A 17184-nucleotide genomic window follows, 5' to 3' on the forward strand; every position below is an offset into this window, starting at 1 on the left:
TTTACACTACGCCGCCCCAACTTACAGGAGCAAGTGCTGTATTCCCCAAACACTTGCTCTGTAATTTGCGGCGGCGTAGTGTAATTGGCCCGGCGTATCCCGGCGTAATTCCAAGGGGGCGGCTTGTATTTAAATTAAGCGCGCCCCCGTGCCGATCGAACTGCGCATGCGCCGGGCTTAAAATAGCCCAGTGCGCATGCTCCAGTTCTCGACGGAAAACGTCAATGACGCCGACGTGAGCGTCATTGACGTAAAGTCGTATTCAAGAACGACTTAGAAAAACGACGTACCCGACGGGAAAAAACGACGCAGACCCGACGCCATACTTAACATGGCATACGGCGGACTGGCGTAAGGTTACGGCTACGCGACGCGAATTCGTTCGGGAATCGGCGTATCAGGCCCAGACCTAGCGGTCGGCGTTGTATTGCATTTAGGATCCGACGGTGTAAGTGATTTACACCAGTCGAATCCTAGCCTAAATCCGTCGTATCTTGTTTTGTGAATACAAAACAATGATACGTCAGCGGGAAATTCGAATTACGCCGGTGTATCAGTAGATACACCGGCGTAACTCTTCTGAGAATCTGGCCCTCTGACTTTTACCCTGTGACTTCTGACTTTTCCCTCCTGACTTCTGACTTTTCCTCTATGACTACTGACCAATCCCCTCTCACTCCAGACCAATCCCCTCTGACTTCAAACCACCCCCCCTATTCTGATTTACCCCCTATGACTTCTGACTTTTCCCCTCTGACTTCAAACCACCCGCCCTATTATGATTTACCCTCTCTGACTTCTGACTTTTCCTTTCTGACTTTTCCCCTCTGACTTCTGACTTTTCCCCTCTGACTTCTGACTTTTCCCCTCTGACTTCTGACTTTTCCCCTCTGACTTCTGACTTTTCCCCTCTGACTTCTGACTTTTCCCCTCTGACTTCTGACTTTTCCTCTCTGACTTCGGACTTTTCCTCTCTGACTTCGGACTTTTCCCTCTCTGACTTCGGACTTTTCCTTTCTGACTTTTCCTCTCTGACTTCGGACTTTTCCTCTCTGACTTCGGACTTTTCCTCTCTGACTTCGGACTTTTCCTCTCTGACTTCGGACTTTTCCCTCTCTGACTTCGGACTTTTCCTTTCTGACTTTTCCTCTCTGACTTCGGACTTTTCCTCTCTGACTTCAGACTTTTCCTTTCTGACTTTTCCTTTCTGACTTTTCCTTTCTGACTTTTCCTCTCTGACTTTTCCTCTCTGACTTTTCCTCTCTGACTTCGTACTTTTCCCTCTCTGACTTCGGACTTTTCCTCTCTGACTTCGGACTTTTCCTCTCTGACTTCAGACTTTTCCTTTCTGACTTTTCCTTTCTGACTTTTCCTTTCTGACTTTTCCTCTCTGACTTTTCCTCTCTGACTTTTCCTCTCTGACTTCGTACTTTTCCCTCTCTGACTTCGGACTTTTCCTCTCTGACTTCAGACTTTTCCTTTCTGACTTTTCCTTTCTGACTTTTCCTTTCTGACTTTTCCTCTCTGACTTTTCCTCTCTGACTTTTCCTCTCTGACTTCGTACTTTTCCCTCTCTGACTTCGGACTTTTCCTCTCTGACTTCAGACTTTTCCTTTCTGACTTTTCCTCTCTGACTTCGGACGTTTCCTCTCTGACTTCGGACGTTTCCTCTCTGACTTCTGACTTTTCCTTTCTGACTTTTCCTCTCTGACTTCAGACTTATCCCCCTTTATGTTCTCCTTTACCACTTCTGACTTCAGACTTATCCCATCCATGTTCTGATTCACCACTTCCAATTTTTGCCTTCACCCCTCTGATTTCTCCCCTCCTTTTTATGACTTTTCCCATGCATCTACAGACTTATAACCTCTAACTTCTGAGTTCCACCTCCAAATTCTTGTGTGTCACCTCTGAGTTCGGACTTGGGCCCTCTGACTTCTGATTTATTACCCTCAGAACGTCTAATGCCGACTTCAACTTCTAGATTGTCTCCTGTGACCTCTGACTTTCTCCTTTCGACTTCTGACTTTCCTTCCGACTTCTGAATTTCCACCTCTGAGTTCTGACTTCTTCACACCTCGGGGTTCGTAGTAATTAGCTCAGAACAATATCCTTGTCCCAGTCCATACGGGATTTTTTTTTTATTTATGCTTTTTTGTTTGTAAAGGTTGGTTGCTGATTATCGAACACGATTTTGTCTGCAATTGTTTTTTCAAAATGTATCTATCTGACATGAGTAACAATCTCTTATTTTTCTTCTCTTTGCAGTTTGCTGTTTTGTGGTGCACAAGCGCTGCCATGAATTCGTCACGTTCACCTGTCCCGGGGGGGACAAGGGCCCCGACACAGACGTAAGTCAAGTCTCGTTTCTCAGCCATGATGTGTCTGTTGATCAATGTTTACAGGAGGGCCTTAGAGGGAACCAATATTTCTCTTTTCCGTAATCTTCTTTTCTATATTCCAAAATCACTTAATGGTAAACCCTGGTTAGGTTTAACCCAGTGGGCGGGGTTAAACCTAACCAAAAAGCCACGTACCCTCCCTCAACCCCATATTTTCGGGCAAAATAGTCTACACCCTACTGGTCTGTGGGAATATGTGCATATTCCAAAAAGTGTAATAAAACAGTTATATGTTGTCCATGTGCAAGACCAGTTTAGAACCCCATCCTTTGGGAGATCTGCCAAGACCAGGTCTACTAAAGAGTAATGTTTGCATGTTCCAAAAAAGTGCATTAAATAAGTTATATGTTGTCCATGTGCAAGTTCAAGAGAACCCCATCCTTTGGGAGACCTGCCAAGGCAAGTCCTGGTCCGCCTGTCTGAAACCAGGAGAACCCAAATCTTCGGGAGACCTGCCAAGGCAAGTTCTACTAAAGTACTAACTAGGTTGGGGCTTCCCATGGGCAGGGTTAAAGCTAACCAAAAGGCCACGTACCTCCCCCAACCCCAAAAAAAAACAAGCAAAAGAGTCTACACCCTACTGGTCTGTGAGAATATGTGCATATTCCAGAAAGGGTAATAAATCAGTTATACGTTGACCAGGAGAACCTTATCCTTGGGGAGTTCTGCCAAGAGAAGGTCTACTAAAGCATTAGGTTGGGGCTCTCCATGGGTGGAGTAGAACCTGACCATAGAACCCCCCAAAACTTTCAATGAAGGCTTAAAAGCCTTTGCCCTGCTGGTCTTTGAGGGTAATGTTTGCATATTACAAAAAGTGCAATAAATAAGTTCTATGTCGTTCATGTGCAAGTTCCGAAAATCTCACTCTTTGGGAGACCTGGGGGGGGGGGGGGGTTTCCTGCAATAGGGGCCAAAAAATTAAAATTGAAGACGCACACCACTGCTAAGAGGTCCAGATTCAAGTCAGGAGTACAATCCCCACAAGTGTCCAATGTGTTTCGAGAGTCTAAGAGCAACCCCTCCTTTATCAGGGCTACTAGATTGACACCAATGTGAACAACCCAGGTTTGGCTGTGCTTGTTGTCACTCAAGCCCTGATGAAGGGGGTGCTCTTGGACTTCCGAAATGCGTTGGCTACTTTTTGGACTGTATCTTTGACTTTTATTTGAATAAAGTTTTATCTGGACCTCTTAGCAGCCTCAAGTTTTATTATATTATGAGCCAAAGAGGACGTGGAGATCCTCTGGGGTGTAGGAGCCGCCTGCTTGGGAACCAGACCACTATATCATCATCGGTACCTTCGAGAGGAGCTTGGTGTACCAGGCCAGAATCTAAAAAGGAGCCCCCCAGCACCCACGTATAACTGGAGCTTTATTCAGAATCTGCAGAGTCGTCCAGACATTTTTTTTGCAGCTCGGCAAAAAAGTTCAGCGCGGGTGGAGGTGGAATTCCGGCACAAAGCATAGTGGGCGCTCACCGACGCTTTTTCTAATCCGCTGACGTCTATCGGCGTGCCGGCACAGCTGGGGAATTCTGTTAGTCATTTCGGCTTTGCAGAGCAGGTCTCCCCCCCTCTCACCTCCTGCCTTTCCCTTAATCCTGTTCTGCAGAGCTTTATATAATAATATATTACCGTCCGCGCATTCCACCGCAGCGCCTGCACTGCCCGCCATCTGTGCGCTGGGTCAGGGAGCCGATCCATCTGCCAGCGAGCTCCGCGACGTCACACATCTGTTCCATGTGAGATATCAGACTTATGTAAAAGGGTCAGCCCAGCAGGAGGGGGGGGAGAGCTCAGTGCTGGGGGGGCCCCCCCGGGCTCCGTCCCCGCCCACCTTGGGGGGTTCCAGCTCTTTCCTGCAACACTCGCTATTATATATGATAAGGGTAAAACAAATCTATTGGGGGACCCCGTATAACGGGAAGAGCAGAGATCGCAAATCCTTGGTGATGGTGATCTACGGTTGGGACGTATGTGGCCAGTGTTGGGTGGGTTACGTCTCCGTCTGTCCGGAGTGCTCCTTAAAATGCGCAGCTGCTTGGTGTACGGCGCCTGTCCAAAATGCCCCCCCCCCCGTATAGGAATCTGGTGTCACTCTCCACCCCTGACGTATCTTCTACAGGGAGGGGACACCCCGCTATATTCTTATAAATAGTAACGGAATAAATCTATTTTATACATCCTGTGTAATCCTTTCCACTCGCAGAGTTTATTCTGGAAAAGATTTATATGGAGACGTGTCTATAGAGCCGCTCCGTCTCATTCCTCCCATGCCGGCTCTTTGTATGGCTGCCAACGTCATAAAACGATTTCCAGGGATCTGTCTGACTCCAAATCACCCGTCCCCCGCCACTGGATGCTGGTTACCTTTCCATTAGAAATCGCATACAACAGTACGCAGAGACCGGCCGCGTCATCCCTGTCCCCAGAGACCGGCCGCGTCATCCCTGTCCCCAGAGACCGGCCGCGTCATCCCTGTCCCCAGAGACCGGCCGCGTCATCCCTGTCCCCAGAGACCGGCCGCGTCATCCCTGTCCCCAGAGACCGGCCGCGTCATCCCTGTCCCCAGAGACCGGCCGCGTCATCCCTGTCCCCAGAGACCGGCCGCGTCATCCCTGTCCCCAGAGACCGGCCGCGTCATCCCTGTCCCCAGAGACCGGCCGCGTCATCCCTGTCCCCAGAGACCGGCCGCGTCATCCCTGTCCCAGAGACCGGCCGCGTCATCCCCTGTCCGCAGAGACCGGCCGCGTCATCCCTGTCCGCAGAGACCGGCCGCGTCATCCCTGTCCGCAGAGACCGGCCGCGTCATCCCTGTCCCCAGAGACCGGCCGCGTCATCCCTGTCCCCCCAGTATATTCTCTGTACCTCGGTATACTCTCGGTCCCTTGGTATACTCTCGGTCCCTCTGTATACTCTCGGTCCCTCTGTATACTCTCGGTCCCTCTGTATACTCTCGGTCCCTTTGTATACTCTCGGTACCTCTGTATACTCTCGGGCCCTGGATATACTCTCGGGCCCTGGATATACTCTCGGCCCTTGGATATACTCTCGGCCCTTGGATATACTCTCGGCCCTTGGATATACTCTCGGCCCTTGGATATACTCTCGGCCCTTGGATATACTCTCGGCCCATGGATATACTCTCGGCCCCTGGATATACTCTCGGCCCCTGGATATACTTTCGGCCCCTGGATATACACTCTGTCCCTGGGTATACTCTCAGAACCACGGTATACTCGTGGTCCCTGGGTACACTCTCGGTCCCTGGGTATAATCTTAGTCCTTGGGTATACTCTCGTCCTTGGGTATACTCTCGTCCTTGGGTATACTCTCGTCCCTGGGTATACTCTCGTCCCTGGGTATACTCTTGGTCCCTTGGTATACTCTCGTCCCTGGGTATACTCTCGGTCCCTGGATATACTCTCGGGCCCTGGATATACTCTCGGTCCCTGGGTATACTCTCATTCCCTGGGTATACTCTCAGTAGCTCGGTATATCCTCGGTCCCTGGGTATACTCTCAGTACCTGGGTAAGGACAATATTACTGGGCGGTGATGATCCCGGCATGCTGACACCACGCAGAGCTCTGTGCCAAGTAACTTCTGTTGTATTATACAGACAGTGTATAGAGAGGGACACATGATCGTCATTAGACGTGTACAGCATGTTGTAAACAGCGGCGTGTACCGTCACCTCCTGCCTGGAAGGTTGGCGTTTCCTCTTGTAGATGTTGATGAGCTCTCTGTGTTTTCCTGGCACAGCCCGGGGTGAGTGGGTGAGGGAACATCCAGAGAGATTATTCTGTGCCGGGTGAATGGCAGCAAAGTCATACACTGGGAGGGGGGCATGAATGGAGAATATTCAGGGGAGGGGGAGGGGGTTCCCTCATTATGAAGGGTCTCATCTAACCCAAATAGAGGTTGCGATTGGCTGCCATGACTCTTACCCGACTCCTTCACCTGGATAGAGCCGGTACCGGATGGTCTGATCCACATTTTATAACATTTCTTTCACAAATCCTCTCATAGAGCACATCATATGGGGTCATTCTTTACATGGTATTTATAATTTGTCATTTGTTTTTATTTAAACATATAAAAAAAATGTATACATTCTAGGTGATGTATGGCTTTGGAGTTGCAGGCCTTGGGGGGCGGTCCCCGTCTACTCTCTAATCCTCACCTTTTACCTGGTTGGTTATTTCTGTAGGGTTTTTGTGAGGTGGGCCCCTTGTCTCCAGGTTGGTCACCTCCATGGGGTGGACTCCTCATCTCCAGGTTAGTCACCTCCGTGTGGTGGGCCCCTCATCTACAGGTTGGTCACCTCCGTGGGTTGGGCCCCTCTCATCTCCAGGTTGGTCATCTCTGTGGGGTGGGCCCCCTCATCCCTTGGTTAGTTATCTCTGTAGAGTGAGGACCCTCTTCTCTTGGTTGGTCACCTCCATGGAGTGGGCCCCTCATCTCCAGGTTGGTCACCTCCGTGGGGTGGGCTCCTCGTCTCCAGGTTGGTAACCTCCATGAGGTGGGCCCCTCGTCTCCAGGTTGGTCACCTCCATGGGGTGGGCTCCTCGTCTCCAGGTTGGTAACCTCCATGAGGTGGGCCCCTCGTCTCCAGGTTGGTCACCTCCATGGGGTGGGCCCCTCATCTAAAGGTTGGTAATTTTTGTGAGGTGGGCCCCTTGTCTCCAGGTTGGTCACCTCCATGGGGTGGACCCCTCATCTCCAGGTTAGTCACCTCCGTGGGGTGGGCCCCTCATCTACAGGTTGGTCACCTCCGTGGTTTGGGCCCCCTCATCCCTTGGTTAGTTATCTCTGTAGAGTGAGGTCCCTCTTCTCTTGGTTGGTCACCTCCATGAAGTGGCCCCCTCATCTCCAGGTTGGTCATCTCTGTGGGGTGGGCCCCCTCATCCCTTGGTTAGTTATCTCTGTAGAGTGAGGACCCTCTTCTCTTGGTTGGTCACCTCCGTGGGGTGGGCCCCTCATCTACAGGTTGGTCACCTCCGTGGGGTGGGCCCCCTCATCCCTTGGTTAGTTATCTCTGTAGAGTGAGGCCCCTCTTCTCTTGGTTGGTCACCTCCGTGGGGTGGGCCCCCTCATCTCCAGGTTGGTCATCTCTGTGGGGTGGGCCCCCTCATCTCCAGGTTGGTCATCTCTGTGGGGTGGACCCCCTCATCCCTTGGTTAGTTATCTCTGTAGAGTGAGGACCCTCTTCTCTTGGTTGGTCACCTCCGTGGGGTGGGCCCCCTCATCTCCAGGTTGGTCATCTCTGTGGGGTGGGCCCCCTCATCCCTCGGTTAGTTATCTCTGTAGAGTGAGGACCCTCTTCTCTTGGTTGGTTATCTTATCTCCTTTTCTTCAATGACCTCTGTAGAACGTTTTCTTGTGAAGCCCTGAGGAAGGTTTGTCGGTGTCAGATAACGGGTTGGGGGTAATGAAAGCAGAAAGTTGACTTCATACTGTCAGGCCTTGAAGAACGGGACGATTGTCTCTACCCCACACACATACTTCCTGCTGCTGAGACACAAAAAATGGTCCCCTCTTTCCTTTTTACCAGTAAAAGCGCAGGTTCTCTTATGTCAGATAAGGGGAGGCAGATAGTGAGAGTCCAGTGTATAGATGACAGGGGGAAATGGATGGATGACTTCTGAAAATGCCATTTGGTTGGCTGCCTCTGACCTCCTGGAACAAGCATGCAGCTAGTAAAGTCAGACATTTCCATAGATGTTCCAGGTCATTGACTACTAAAATATTCAACTGAAGAGCCAGAAACTAAGCATTTTCGAAAGAAGAGTTAACCATTGGCGTCCTATTTTTTTCTTTTATCATGTATGACTTATACACTAGGGCGTCACACATGTAACTGTGCTCTTCCCTGACTGGCTCCTGAATTCTGCATGCACCTCTGTTGGAGTCTGTAGGGAATTTTGGTAAGATGTTGTAGGAAAATCATTCTGGAACATGTTGGGTCATTATCGGTAAATAATGGTTCGTGCTCGGCCCCTGTTATTGCCGAATGAGGCGAGAGGAGGCTCTGGCCGTCCACGAATCCCTCCGCTCATGAATAATACAGCCGCTGATATATTTTCCTCATACATGGTTTGCCGCGGATGTATCTGCAGGGACGAGCCGTCTGCAAACTCAGCTTATTGCTGAAATTGGCTCCGGTGTGATTACAGTTGTGTGTTATCCATCTTGCGTCGTATCGATCGATCTGCTGAATTCACCGGCCCTGACCAGAGCTGCTCTGCCATTAGCGGCGTACAGGATCCTGGATTAAAGGAGCCGCAGCCTCCCAAATATATAGTACAGGGGAGCCCCCCCCCCCCAAAAAAAATAACCCAAAACATGCCTCCCAAATATATAGTACAGGGGAGCCCACCCAAAACATGCCTCCCAAATATATAGTACAGGGGAGCCCCCCCAAAAATAACCCAAAACATGCCACCCAAATATATAGTACAGGGGCGCCCCCCCCCCAAAAATAACCCAAAACATGCCACCCAAATATATAGTACAGGGGAGCCCCCCCGAAAAAATAACCCAAAACATGCCACACAAATATATAGTACAGGGGCCCCCCCCCCCAAAAATAACCCAAAACATGCCACCCAAATATATAGTACAGGGGTGCCCCCCAAAAATAACCCAAAACATGCCAGCCAAATATATAGTACAGGGGCGCCCCCCAAAAAATAACCCAAAACATGCCACCCAAATATATAGTACAGGGGTGCCCCCCAAAAATAACCCAAAACATGCCAGCCAAATATATAGTACAGGGGCGCCCCCCCACAAAAAAAAATAACCCAAAACATGCCAGCCAAATATATAGTACAGGGGAGCCCCCCCCCAAAACATAACCCAAAACATGCCACCCAAATATATAATACAGGGGAGCCCCCCCAAAAATAACCCAAAACATGCCACCCAAACCTAAAATACACTTTAATATTTTTTTTTTTTTTTTCTTTAGTTAATTAATTTCCTCAAAAAGTAACTCTGCATTGCCTCAAATATAATCACATATTTCCTCAAATATAACTTTGTATTTCCTCAGAAATTACCTTGTAGTTCCTCAAAGAAAGAAAAAAGCTGGTATTTCCTCAAATAATCTGATATTGCCTCAAAAGTCAATCTGCATTACCTCAAATATAACCTATTTCCTCAAAAATAAGCTGATATTTCCTCAAAAATAAGCTGATATTTCCTCAAAAATAAGCTGATATTTCCTCAAAAATAAGCTGATATTTCCTCAAAAATAAGCTGATATTTCCTCAAAAATAAGCTGATATTTCCTCAAAAATAAGCTGATATTTCCTCAAAAATAAGCTGATATTTCCTCAAAAGTAACTGCCTCAAATATAACCTTGTATTTCCTCAAATATAACCTATTTCCTCAAAAGTAACTGACCTCAGTAATATGACCTCCTATTTTCTCATAAATCACAATTTCCTCAGAAATAAGTTAGTATTTTCTCAAAAACAAACTCTGCATTGCCTCATATTTCCTCAAAAATCACCTTGTATTTCATCAAACAAGCTGATATTTCCTCAAATATAATATTTCCTCAAATATAATCTTGCATTCCCTGAAATATAACCTATGTCCTCAAAAATAAGCTATTTCCTCAAAAGTTACTGGCCTCAGTAATATGATCTCATATTTACTCAAATATTACCCTGCATTTCCTCAAAAATTTACCTTTTGTAGTTCCTCAAAAAAAGATGATATTGCCTCAAAAGTAACTCTGCATTACCTCAAATAAAACCTTGTATTTCCTCAAATATAACTTCGTATTTCCTCAAATATAACCTCGTATTTCCTCAAATATAACCTTGTATTTCCTCAAATATAACCTTGTATTTCCTCAGATATAACCTCGTACTTCCTCAGATATAACCTCATACTTCCTCAAAAATGAACTTGTATTTCCTCAAACAAGCTGACATTTCCTCAAAAGTAACTGCCTCAAATATAAGGTTATGTTTGAGGAAATATGAGGTCATATTACTGAGGTCAGTTACTTTTGAAGAAAAACAAGGTCATTTTTGAGGAAATAGGTTATATTTCAGGAAATATGAGGTTATACTTGAGGCAATGTAGTTACTTTTGATGAAATACAAGGTAATTTTTGAGGAAATATGAGGCTGTATTTCCTCCAGAAATCACCTTTTAATTCCTCAGAAATTACCTTATATTTCCTCAAATAATTTGATATTGGCTCAAAAGTAACTCTGCATTACCTCAAATATAACCTCGTATTTCCTCAAATATAACCTTGTATTTCCTCAAATATAACCTCGCATTACCTCAAATATAACCTCGTATTTCCTCAAATATAACCTCGTATTTCCTCAAATGTAACCTCGTATTTCCTCAAATGTAACCTCGTATTTCCTCAAATGTAACCTTGTATTTCCTCAAATATAACCTCGTATTTCCTCAAATATAACCTTGTATTTCCTCAAATATAACCTTGTATTTCCTCAAATATAACCTTGTATTTCCTCAAATATAACCTTGTATTTCCTCAAATATAACCTCGTATTTCCTCAAATGTAACCTCGTATTTCCTCAAATGTAACCTCGTATTTCCTCAATTGTAACCTCGTATTTCCTCAAATATAACCTTGTATTTCCTCAAATATAACCTTGTATTTCCTCAAATATAACCTCGTATTTCCTCAAATATAACCTTGTATTTCCTCAAATATAACCTTGTATTTCCTCAAATATAACCTCGTATTTCCTCAAATATAACCTCGTATTTCCTCAAATATAACCTCGTATTTCCTCAAATATAACCTCGTATTTCCTCAAATATAACCTCGTATTTCCTCAAATATAACCTCGTATTTCCTCAAATATAACCTTGTATTTCCTCAAATATAACCTCGTACTTCCTCAAATATAACCTCGTATTTCCTCAAATATAACCTCGTATTTCCTCAAATATAACCTTGTATTTCCTCAAATATAACCTTGTATTTCCTCAAATATAACCTTGTATTTCCTCAAATATAACCTCGTATTTCCTCAAATATAACCTCGTATTTCCTCAAATATAACCTTGTATTTCCTCAAATACAACCTAGCATTTCCACAAAAATTATCTTATTTACTGAAAAGTAACCCTAGATTGCCCTAAATATTACCTCATATTTCCTTAAAAAACACCTTGTAATCCTTAAAAAATAAAAATGAACCCTTATTTGCCCAGAATATCCATTGTATAATGGCGTTGTGATCAGGCAGTGGGGACTTTCTTCTGTCAGAAAATACCGATCAGCCGAGTGTCCTCATAATTTACTGATCAAAATTCGGCCAATCCCTGCTGAACTGACCGAATTTGGATCGGTGTGTCCCCAGGTTTAGACAATTGTCCACGGGACAAGATATTCCCTTTGGATGATTTTTCCCTCACCTCTTGTCCTAAACGGAGATACAGACGGCAATGATAACCCAACCGAGTGACTACTAACCCTTTCACGCACCATCCATAACAGGGAAATTCAGCTTTGTCTAGAGTTGAGTTTTATTATTTTAGTGGTTCTTTGATGTGCAGACATGGACCTGGACGCTCCATGGACACAAGAGAAACAAAGTATCCATTTATTTCCATTTCCACAAATGGTGGGTAACATTTAGAAAGTGTCTTTTTCAATAAATCACAGTGAGGACGGTCCGTGGTCTTCCTTCTCCAGGTTCATCGGCCTTCTTCTTCATCGGCTGACCTCCATCCTGCCCCACGGCCTTTGCGTCTTCCTCTTGCTGACCTCCATCACACCCCAAGGCCTTTTCTTCTTCCTCTTGCTGACCTCCATCACACCCCAAGGCCTTTTCTTCTTCCTCTTGCTGACCTCCATCCAGCCCCACGGCCTTTGCGTCTTCCTCTTGCTGACCTCGGCACAATCCCCAGGCCTGCAATTTGCTTCTCATCAGACTTAATGGCTGATAAAGAAAATGCAATAATCCCGTGTTTATTGCTCGGGGATCTGCAGCTTTGTCTTGTCGCCTAAACGTGGCAATTATTTTCTATCCTGGATGTGCCGACCCCTCCGTACATCCTGCAGCTGTGCATGTTCACTGCCGGCCCGGGGCGCGCCGAGGACTCCCGGAATCATCCAATTAGTAGAATTAGAAGGAAGCCAAGAAAGTTGTGCGCACATCTGGGAGGAAAAAAGAAAATCGCTGTTTGTATAAAAAAAAAAAAGAAATCCTTCCTGGGAATGGGAGCCGGAGAACGGCGACTGAATGGGATTAGATATCGCTTTGTCCTCCTAGAGAGATGTAGGAAGGCCGAATCTGAAATCCCAACTTTTCCTTTTCATAGGGATCATTTATTGTGAAGGGTTCATCTGTCCGTAAAGTCGCTGTGCTTATTTTCCTCTTATTTCTGCATAAATAACCCAGAATTTGTTCTAAAATAAACCTGTATGTCCTGGTAAATAACCCCATATTTCCACTAAATAATTCCCTTATTTTCTCAAAAAGCCCCATATTTTCCCAGAATAATCCTGCGTGTCCTCAGAAATAACCTCCTATATTTCCTAATAAAATATATATATATTTGCATGAAAAGAACCCCCCATTTCCTCAAAAAGAACCCCCTAGTAACTCAAATATAATCTCCTATTTTCTCAAACATAATCTATTTCTTCAAAAATAATCTCCTCTTTCCCCTCAAGAATAATCTCCTCTTTCCCCTCAAGAATAATCTTCTATTTCCTTTAAAATAATCTCCTATCTCCTCAAAAATAATCTTCTCTTTCTCCTCAAGAATAAACTCCTATCTCCTCAAAAATAATTTCCTCTTTCCCCTCGAGAATAATATCCAATTTCCTCAAGAATAATCTCCTCTTTGCCCTCAAGAATAATCTCCCGTTTCCTCAAGAATAATCTCCCGTTTCCTCAAGAATAATCTCTCGTTTCCTCAAGAATAATCTCCCGTTTCCTCAAGAATAATCTCTCGTTTCCTCAAGAATAATCTCCCGTTTCCTCAAGAATAATATCCCATTTCCTCAAGAATAATATCCCGTTTCCTCAAGAATAATCTCTCGTTTCCTCAAGAATAATCTCTCGTTTCCTCAAGAATAATCTCTCGTTTCCTCAAGAATAATCTCTCGTTTCCTCAAGAATAATCTCCTGTTTCCTCAAAAATAATCCACTGTTTCGTCACAAATTACACAATTTTTCTTCACAAATAACCTTGTATTTTCTTAAAAGTAATCCCATATTTCCTAAAAAAAAAATTGGAGTTAAAAAAATAGCCTCATCCTACCTCAAAAATAATCTGCTTTCTAGAAAATAACCACATATTTTCAAAAATAACTATTTTTTTAAAAGCAATATCACATTTCCTCAAAAATAACCCTACATTTCCCTAATAATAATACCATATTTCTTTATAAATAACCTTTTTTTTTTAATACAAAAATATATCCCCCCCCCCCCCCAATACATCCACAAAATAACCCAATCTATTTGACATGGTGACTTTTTTAAATCTCCAAAACCATCCATTTTTATTTCCCAGCCGAGGCGCACCGCGTTCTGTAGAAGGAACGGAGGGGAGAACAGCTGGGCGGACAGGTTCCCGGAACGTTCCGTTAATTTGGCCTGTCAGCCGCCAAGTCAGAAGCGCTAATTGACGGCGTAGTCGTGACGAAGCGGTCTGTTTTCGGCGTATCGCGGCGTCAGTCACTTATTACACAGCGTTCGCCTTCGGGCACCTTTTACGTCTTGAGTCACTGAATGAAGACATCAGAGGCGGTGTGCGTTTAGCCGGAGCCCCGGGGAGAAGAAATGAGTGATACCTGACATCAGGAGACGACTCGGCACGCCGTGCGCCCTACAGGTGTCATTGCGTCTGTGTGGTTGTCATCCTCTGGGACGGGCTAATGGATGAACATGGAGTTTTGTCATGTTCACACTCCTATCCTCGTATCTCCGAGGTCTCTGATGGAGCGCAGGAACTGTTGGCGCTCATCTTACACACCGATTGTTGTGCACATGAATGCACCAGTAAACCACCATGATGTCATTTCTGTCGCTGCGCGTCCTGTAAAGTGTTGTGGAGGATGTGGAAGGGAGGTGTTGGATTTACCTTGACTTCCGTAAAGTAGAGGCACAGAGGTACTCTGGAAACACCGAGGCGTGCCAGGAGGCACAGGGGTACTCTGGAGACCCCGAGGCGTGCCAGGAGGCACAGGGGTACTCTGGAGACCCCGAGGCGTGCCAGGAAGCACAGGGGTACTCGGGAGACACCGAGGCGTGCCAGGAAGCACAGGGGTACTCTGGAGACACAGAGGCGTGCCAGGAAGCACAGGGGTTCTCTGGAGACACAGAGGCGTGCCAGGAGGCACAGGGGTTCTCTGGAGACACAGAGGCGTGCCAGGAGGCACAGGGGTTCTCTGGAGACACAGAGGCATGCCAGGAAGCACAGGGGTTCTCTGGAGACACAGAGGCGTGCCAGGAGGCACAGGGGTACTTTGGAGACACCGAGGCGTGCCAGGAAGCACAGGGGTACTCTGGAGACACAGTGGCGTGCCTCCATGTCTGTCTAGTACCCTGCCTTTGTAAGCCTCAATATTTCCAGAGTACCCCCTGTGTCTCCAGAGTACCCCCTGTGTCTCCAGGCACGCCTCAGTGCCTCCAGAGTACCCCATTTCCCCCCAGAGTACCCCATGTGCCTCCAGAGTACCCCATGTGCCCACACCTCTGTAAGCCTCTGAGCCTCCAAGACCTCAGAGCCTCCAGTGCACCCCTGTGTGCCTCTATGACTACTGTATCTCCACGCAGCTTCTGGCGCATTCTGTATCCTGCTACGCTCCTCCATCAATCTCTTTTTGCTCCTTCTACCCTCATGTAGGTTTGTTCTCTCAGCAGAAATGGCCCCCTGGTTGTCACACCCTGGTGAAGGGGGTACTGTACAAGGGCACGACGAGTGTTGACTTCTTCCTGTGGATTTAGCACCATAAAATATACGATTCTGGCCTCATGGATGTGACATTCTTGTTTCTTCCTAAACCCTTGTAAGACGCCGCGCCCCCTTCTGTAAACCCCGGGTGTAGACCGGTTCCTTTAGAAGGATCTGCAGATCCTCAGCCCTGAGATGATATTTAATATTTGGTTACAGTTTAATATTTTATCTTTATTTCTTTTATGTCCCCGGCAGAGGAGCCCCCATCCTGTGCTGTACGACACCGGCGAGGATTCCACCGCTGATTTTATTATTCTAATTACCGCTCTCCTCCTCCGCAAATAAAACTTAATTAATCCGGGGAACGCCAAACTCTGCGCCGGGTCCTGCAGATTTCCTGTGAGTGCAGAGACTTTCCCAGAATTCCCGGCTCATGGTCCGGGGAAGGAGGCGCGGCCCTCGGACGCTGAAGGGATGCACCTTGGACTTCCTATCTGCATCTTTTGTGTCATTTTTGTTATTATGTATCAACATGTATCCGTAATTCAGTAGGGCCCAGATTCTCATAGATTGGCGTAAAACTCGGCGGGCATAACGTATCTGATTTACGTTACGCCGCCGCAAGTTTTACAGGCAAGCGCTTTATTCACAAAGAACGTGCCTGTAAAGTTGCGGCGGCGTAGCGTAAATCACCCGGCGCAAGCCCGCCTAATTCAAATTAGCCGGGTAGGGGGCGTGGAGCATTTAAATTAAGCGCGTTCCCGCGCCGAACGTACTGCGCATGCGCCATCCAGAAAATATCCCAGGGTGCATTGCTCCAAATGACGTCGCAAGGACGTCATTGGTTTCGACGTGAACGTAAATGGCGTCCAGCCCCATTCACAGACGACTTGCGCAAACAACGTAAATTTAAAAATGTCGACGCGGGAACGACGGCCATACTTAACATTGGTTGCCCCTCATATAGCAGGGGCAACTTTACGCCGCGCAAACCTAACGTAAACGTCGTAACTTCACTGCGTCGACCGCGCGTACGTTCGGGAATTCGCGTATCTAGCTAATTTGCATACTCGACGGGGAAAACGACGAGGCGACACCTAGCGGCAAAAAAATAATAATTGCATTTAAGATCCGACAGCGTAAGAGCCTTACGCAAGTCGGATCTAATGGATATCTATGCGTAACTGATTCTAAGAATCAGTCGCATAGATACGACGGCCCAGATTAGGACTTGCGACGGCGTACATTGCGTTGCGCCGTCGTAAGCCCTTTGAGAATCTGGGCCTATGTATTTATTATTCCAGGGCTTGACAAATTCGCTTTGAATCTAGGGGCAAGCTAAAAAAGACATATTTTTTTCTAGCGTAGCGTCAAGTAATTTGCGCCCGCTAACCCTAACTTACAGCAGAGCGGCACCTAAAACGCAGTGCGCTTTTGCCGCGATTGTCACGCGGGAATCGCAACAATTCACATTGCATGTAGCTTGTCACCAAAAAAATATAGCAAGAGCTTCTTTTGTGTGATTGTGTTATTAGAGATACAATGTGATATAATGTGTGTGATTGTCATACAAGAGATACAATGTGATACAACGTGTGTGATTGTGTTATAAGAGATACAATGTGATACAACGTGTGTGATTGTAATACAATGTGACACAATGTGTGTGATTTTGTTGGTCTTTCTATGAACAGTCGTTGGTCTTCCAGGCCGTCTCTTAGCGTCTCTCCTTTCCCTTCTGCCCCCATGTGTCCCCTCCCCCAGGCGGTCGGCCCGCGCTCCCATCAGATCCATTACACGTGCCGCTGTAGCAGCCGGATTTGGCGTCGGGGCGGATAATCGCTCCCCGGCACGCCGAT

At 46.4% G+C, this 17184-nt stretch overlaps 1 protein-coding gene across 1 annotated transcript in view; it reads left to right on the forward strand.

Annotated features, from left to right (window-relative positions):
- Nucleotides 1–17184, forward strand: part of PRKCA (protein kinase C alpha) — a gene marked incomplete in the record, with an annotated part of 253925 nt that overhangs the window by 167935 nt on the left and 68806 nt on the right. The window contains 1 exon segment of the mRNA XM_040331294.1: nt 2269–2351. Coding sequence (XP_040187228.1) covers nt 2269–2351 — 83 coding nt within the window.

Source organism: Rana temporaria, chromosome 12 (genome assembly GCF_905171775.1).
Source record: "Rana temporaria chromosome 12, aRanTem1.1, whole genome shotgun sequence".
Taxonomy (NCBI): Eukaryota; Metazoa; Chordata; class Amphibia; order Anura; family Ranidae; genus Rana; species Rana temporaria.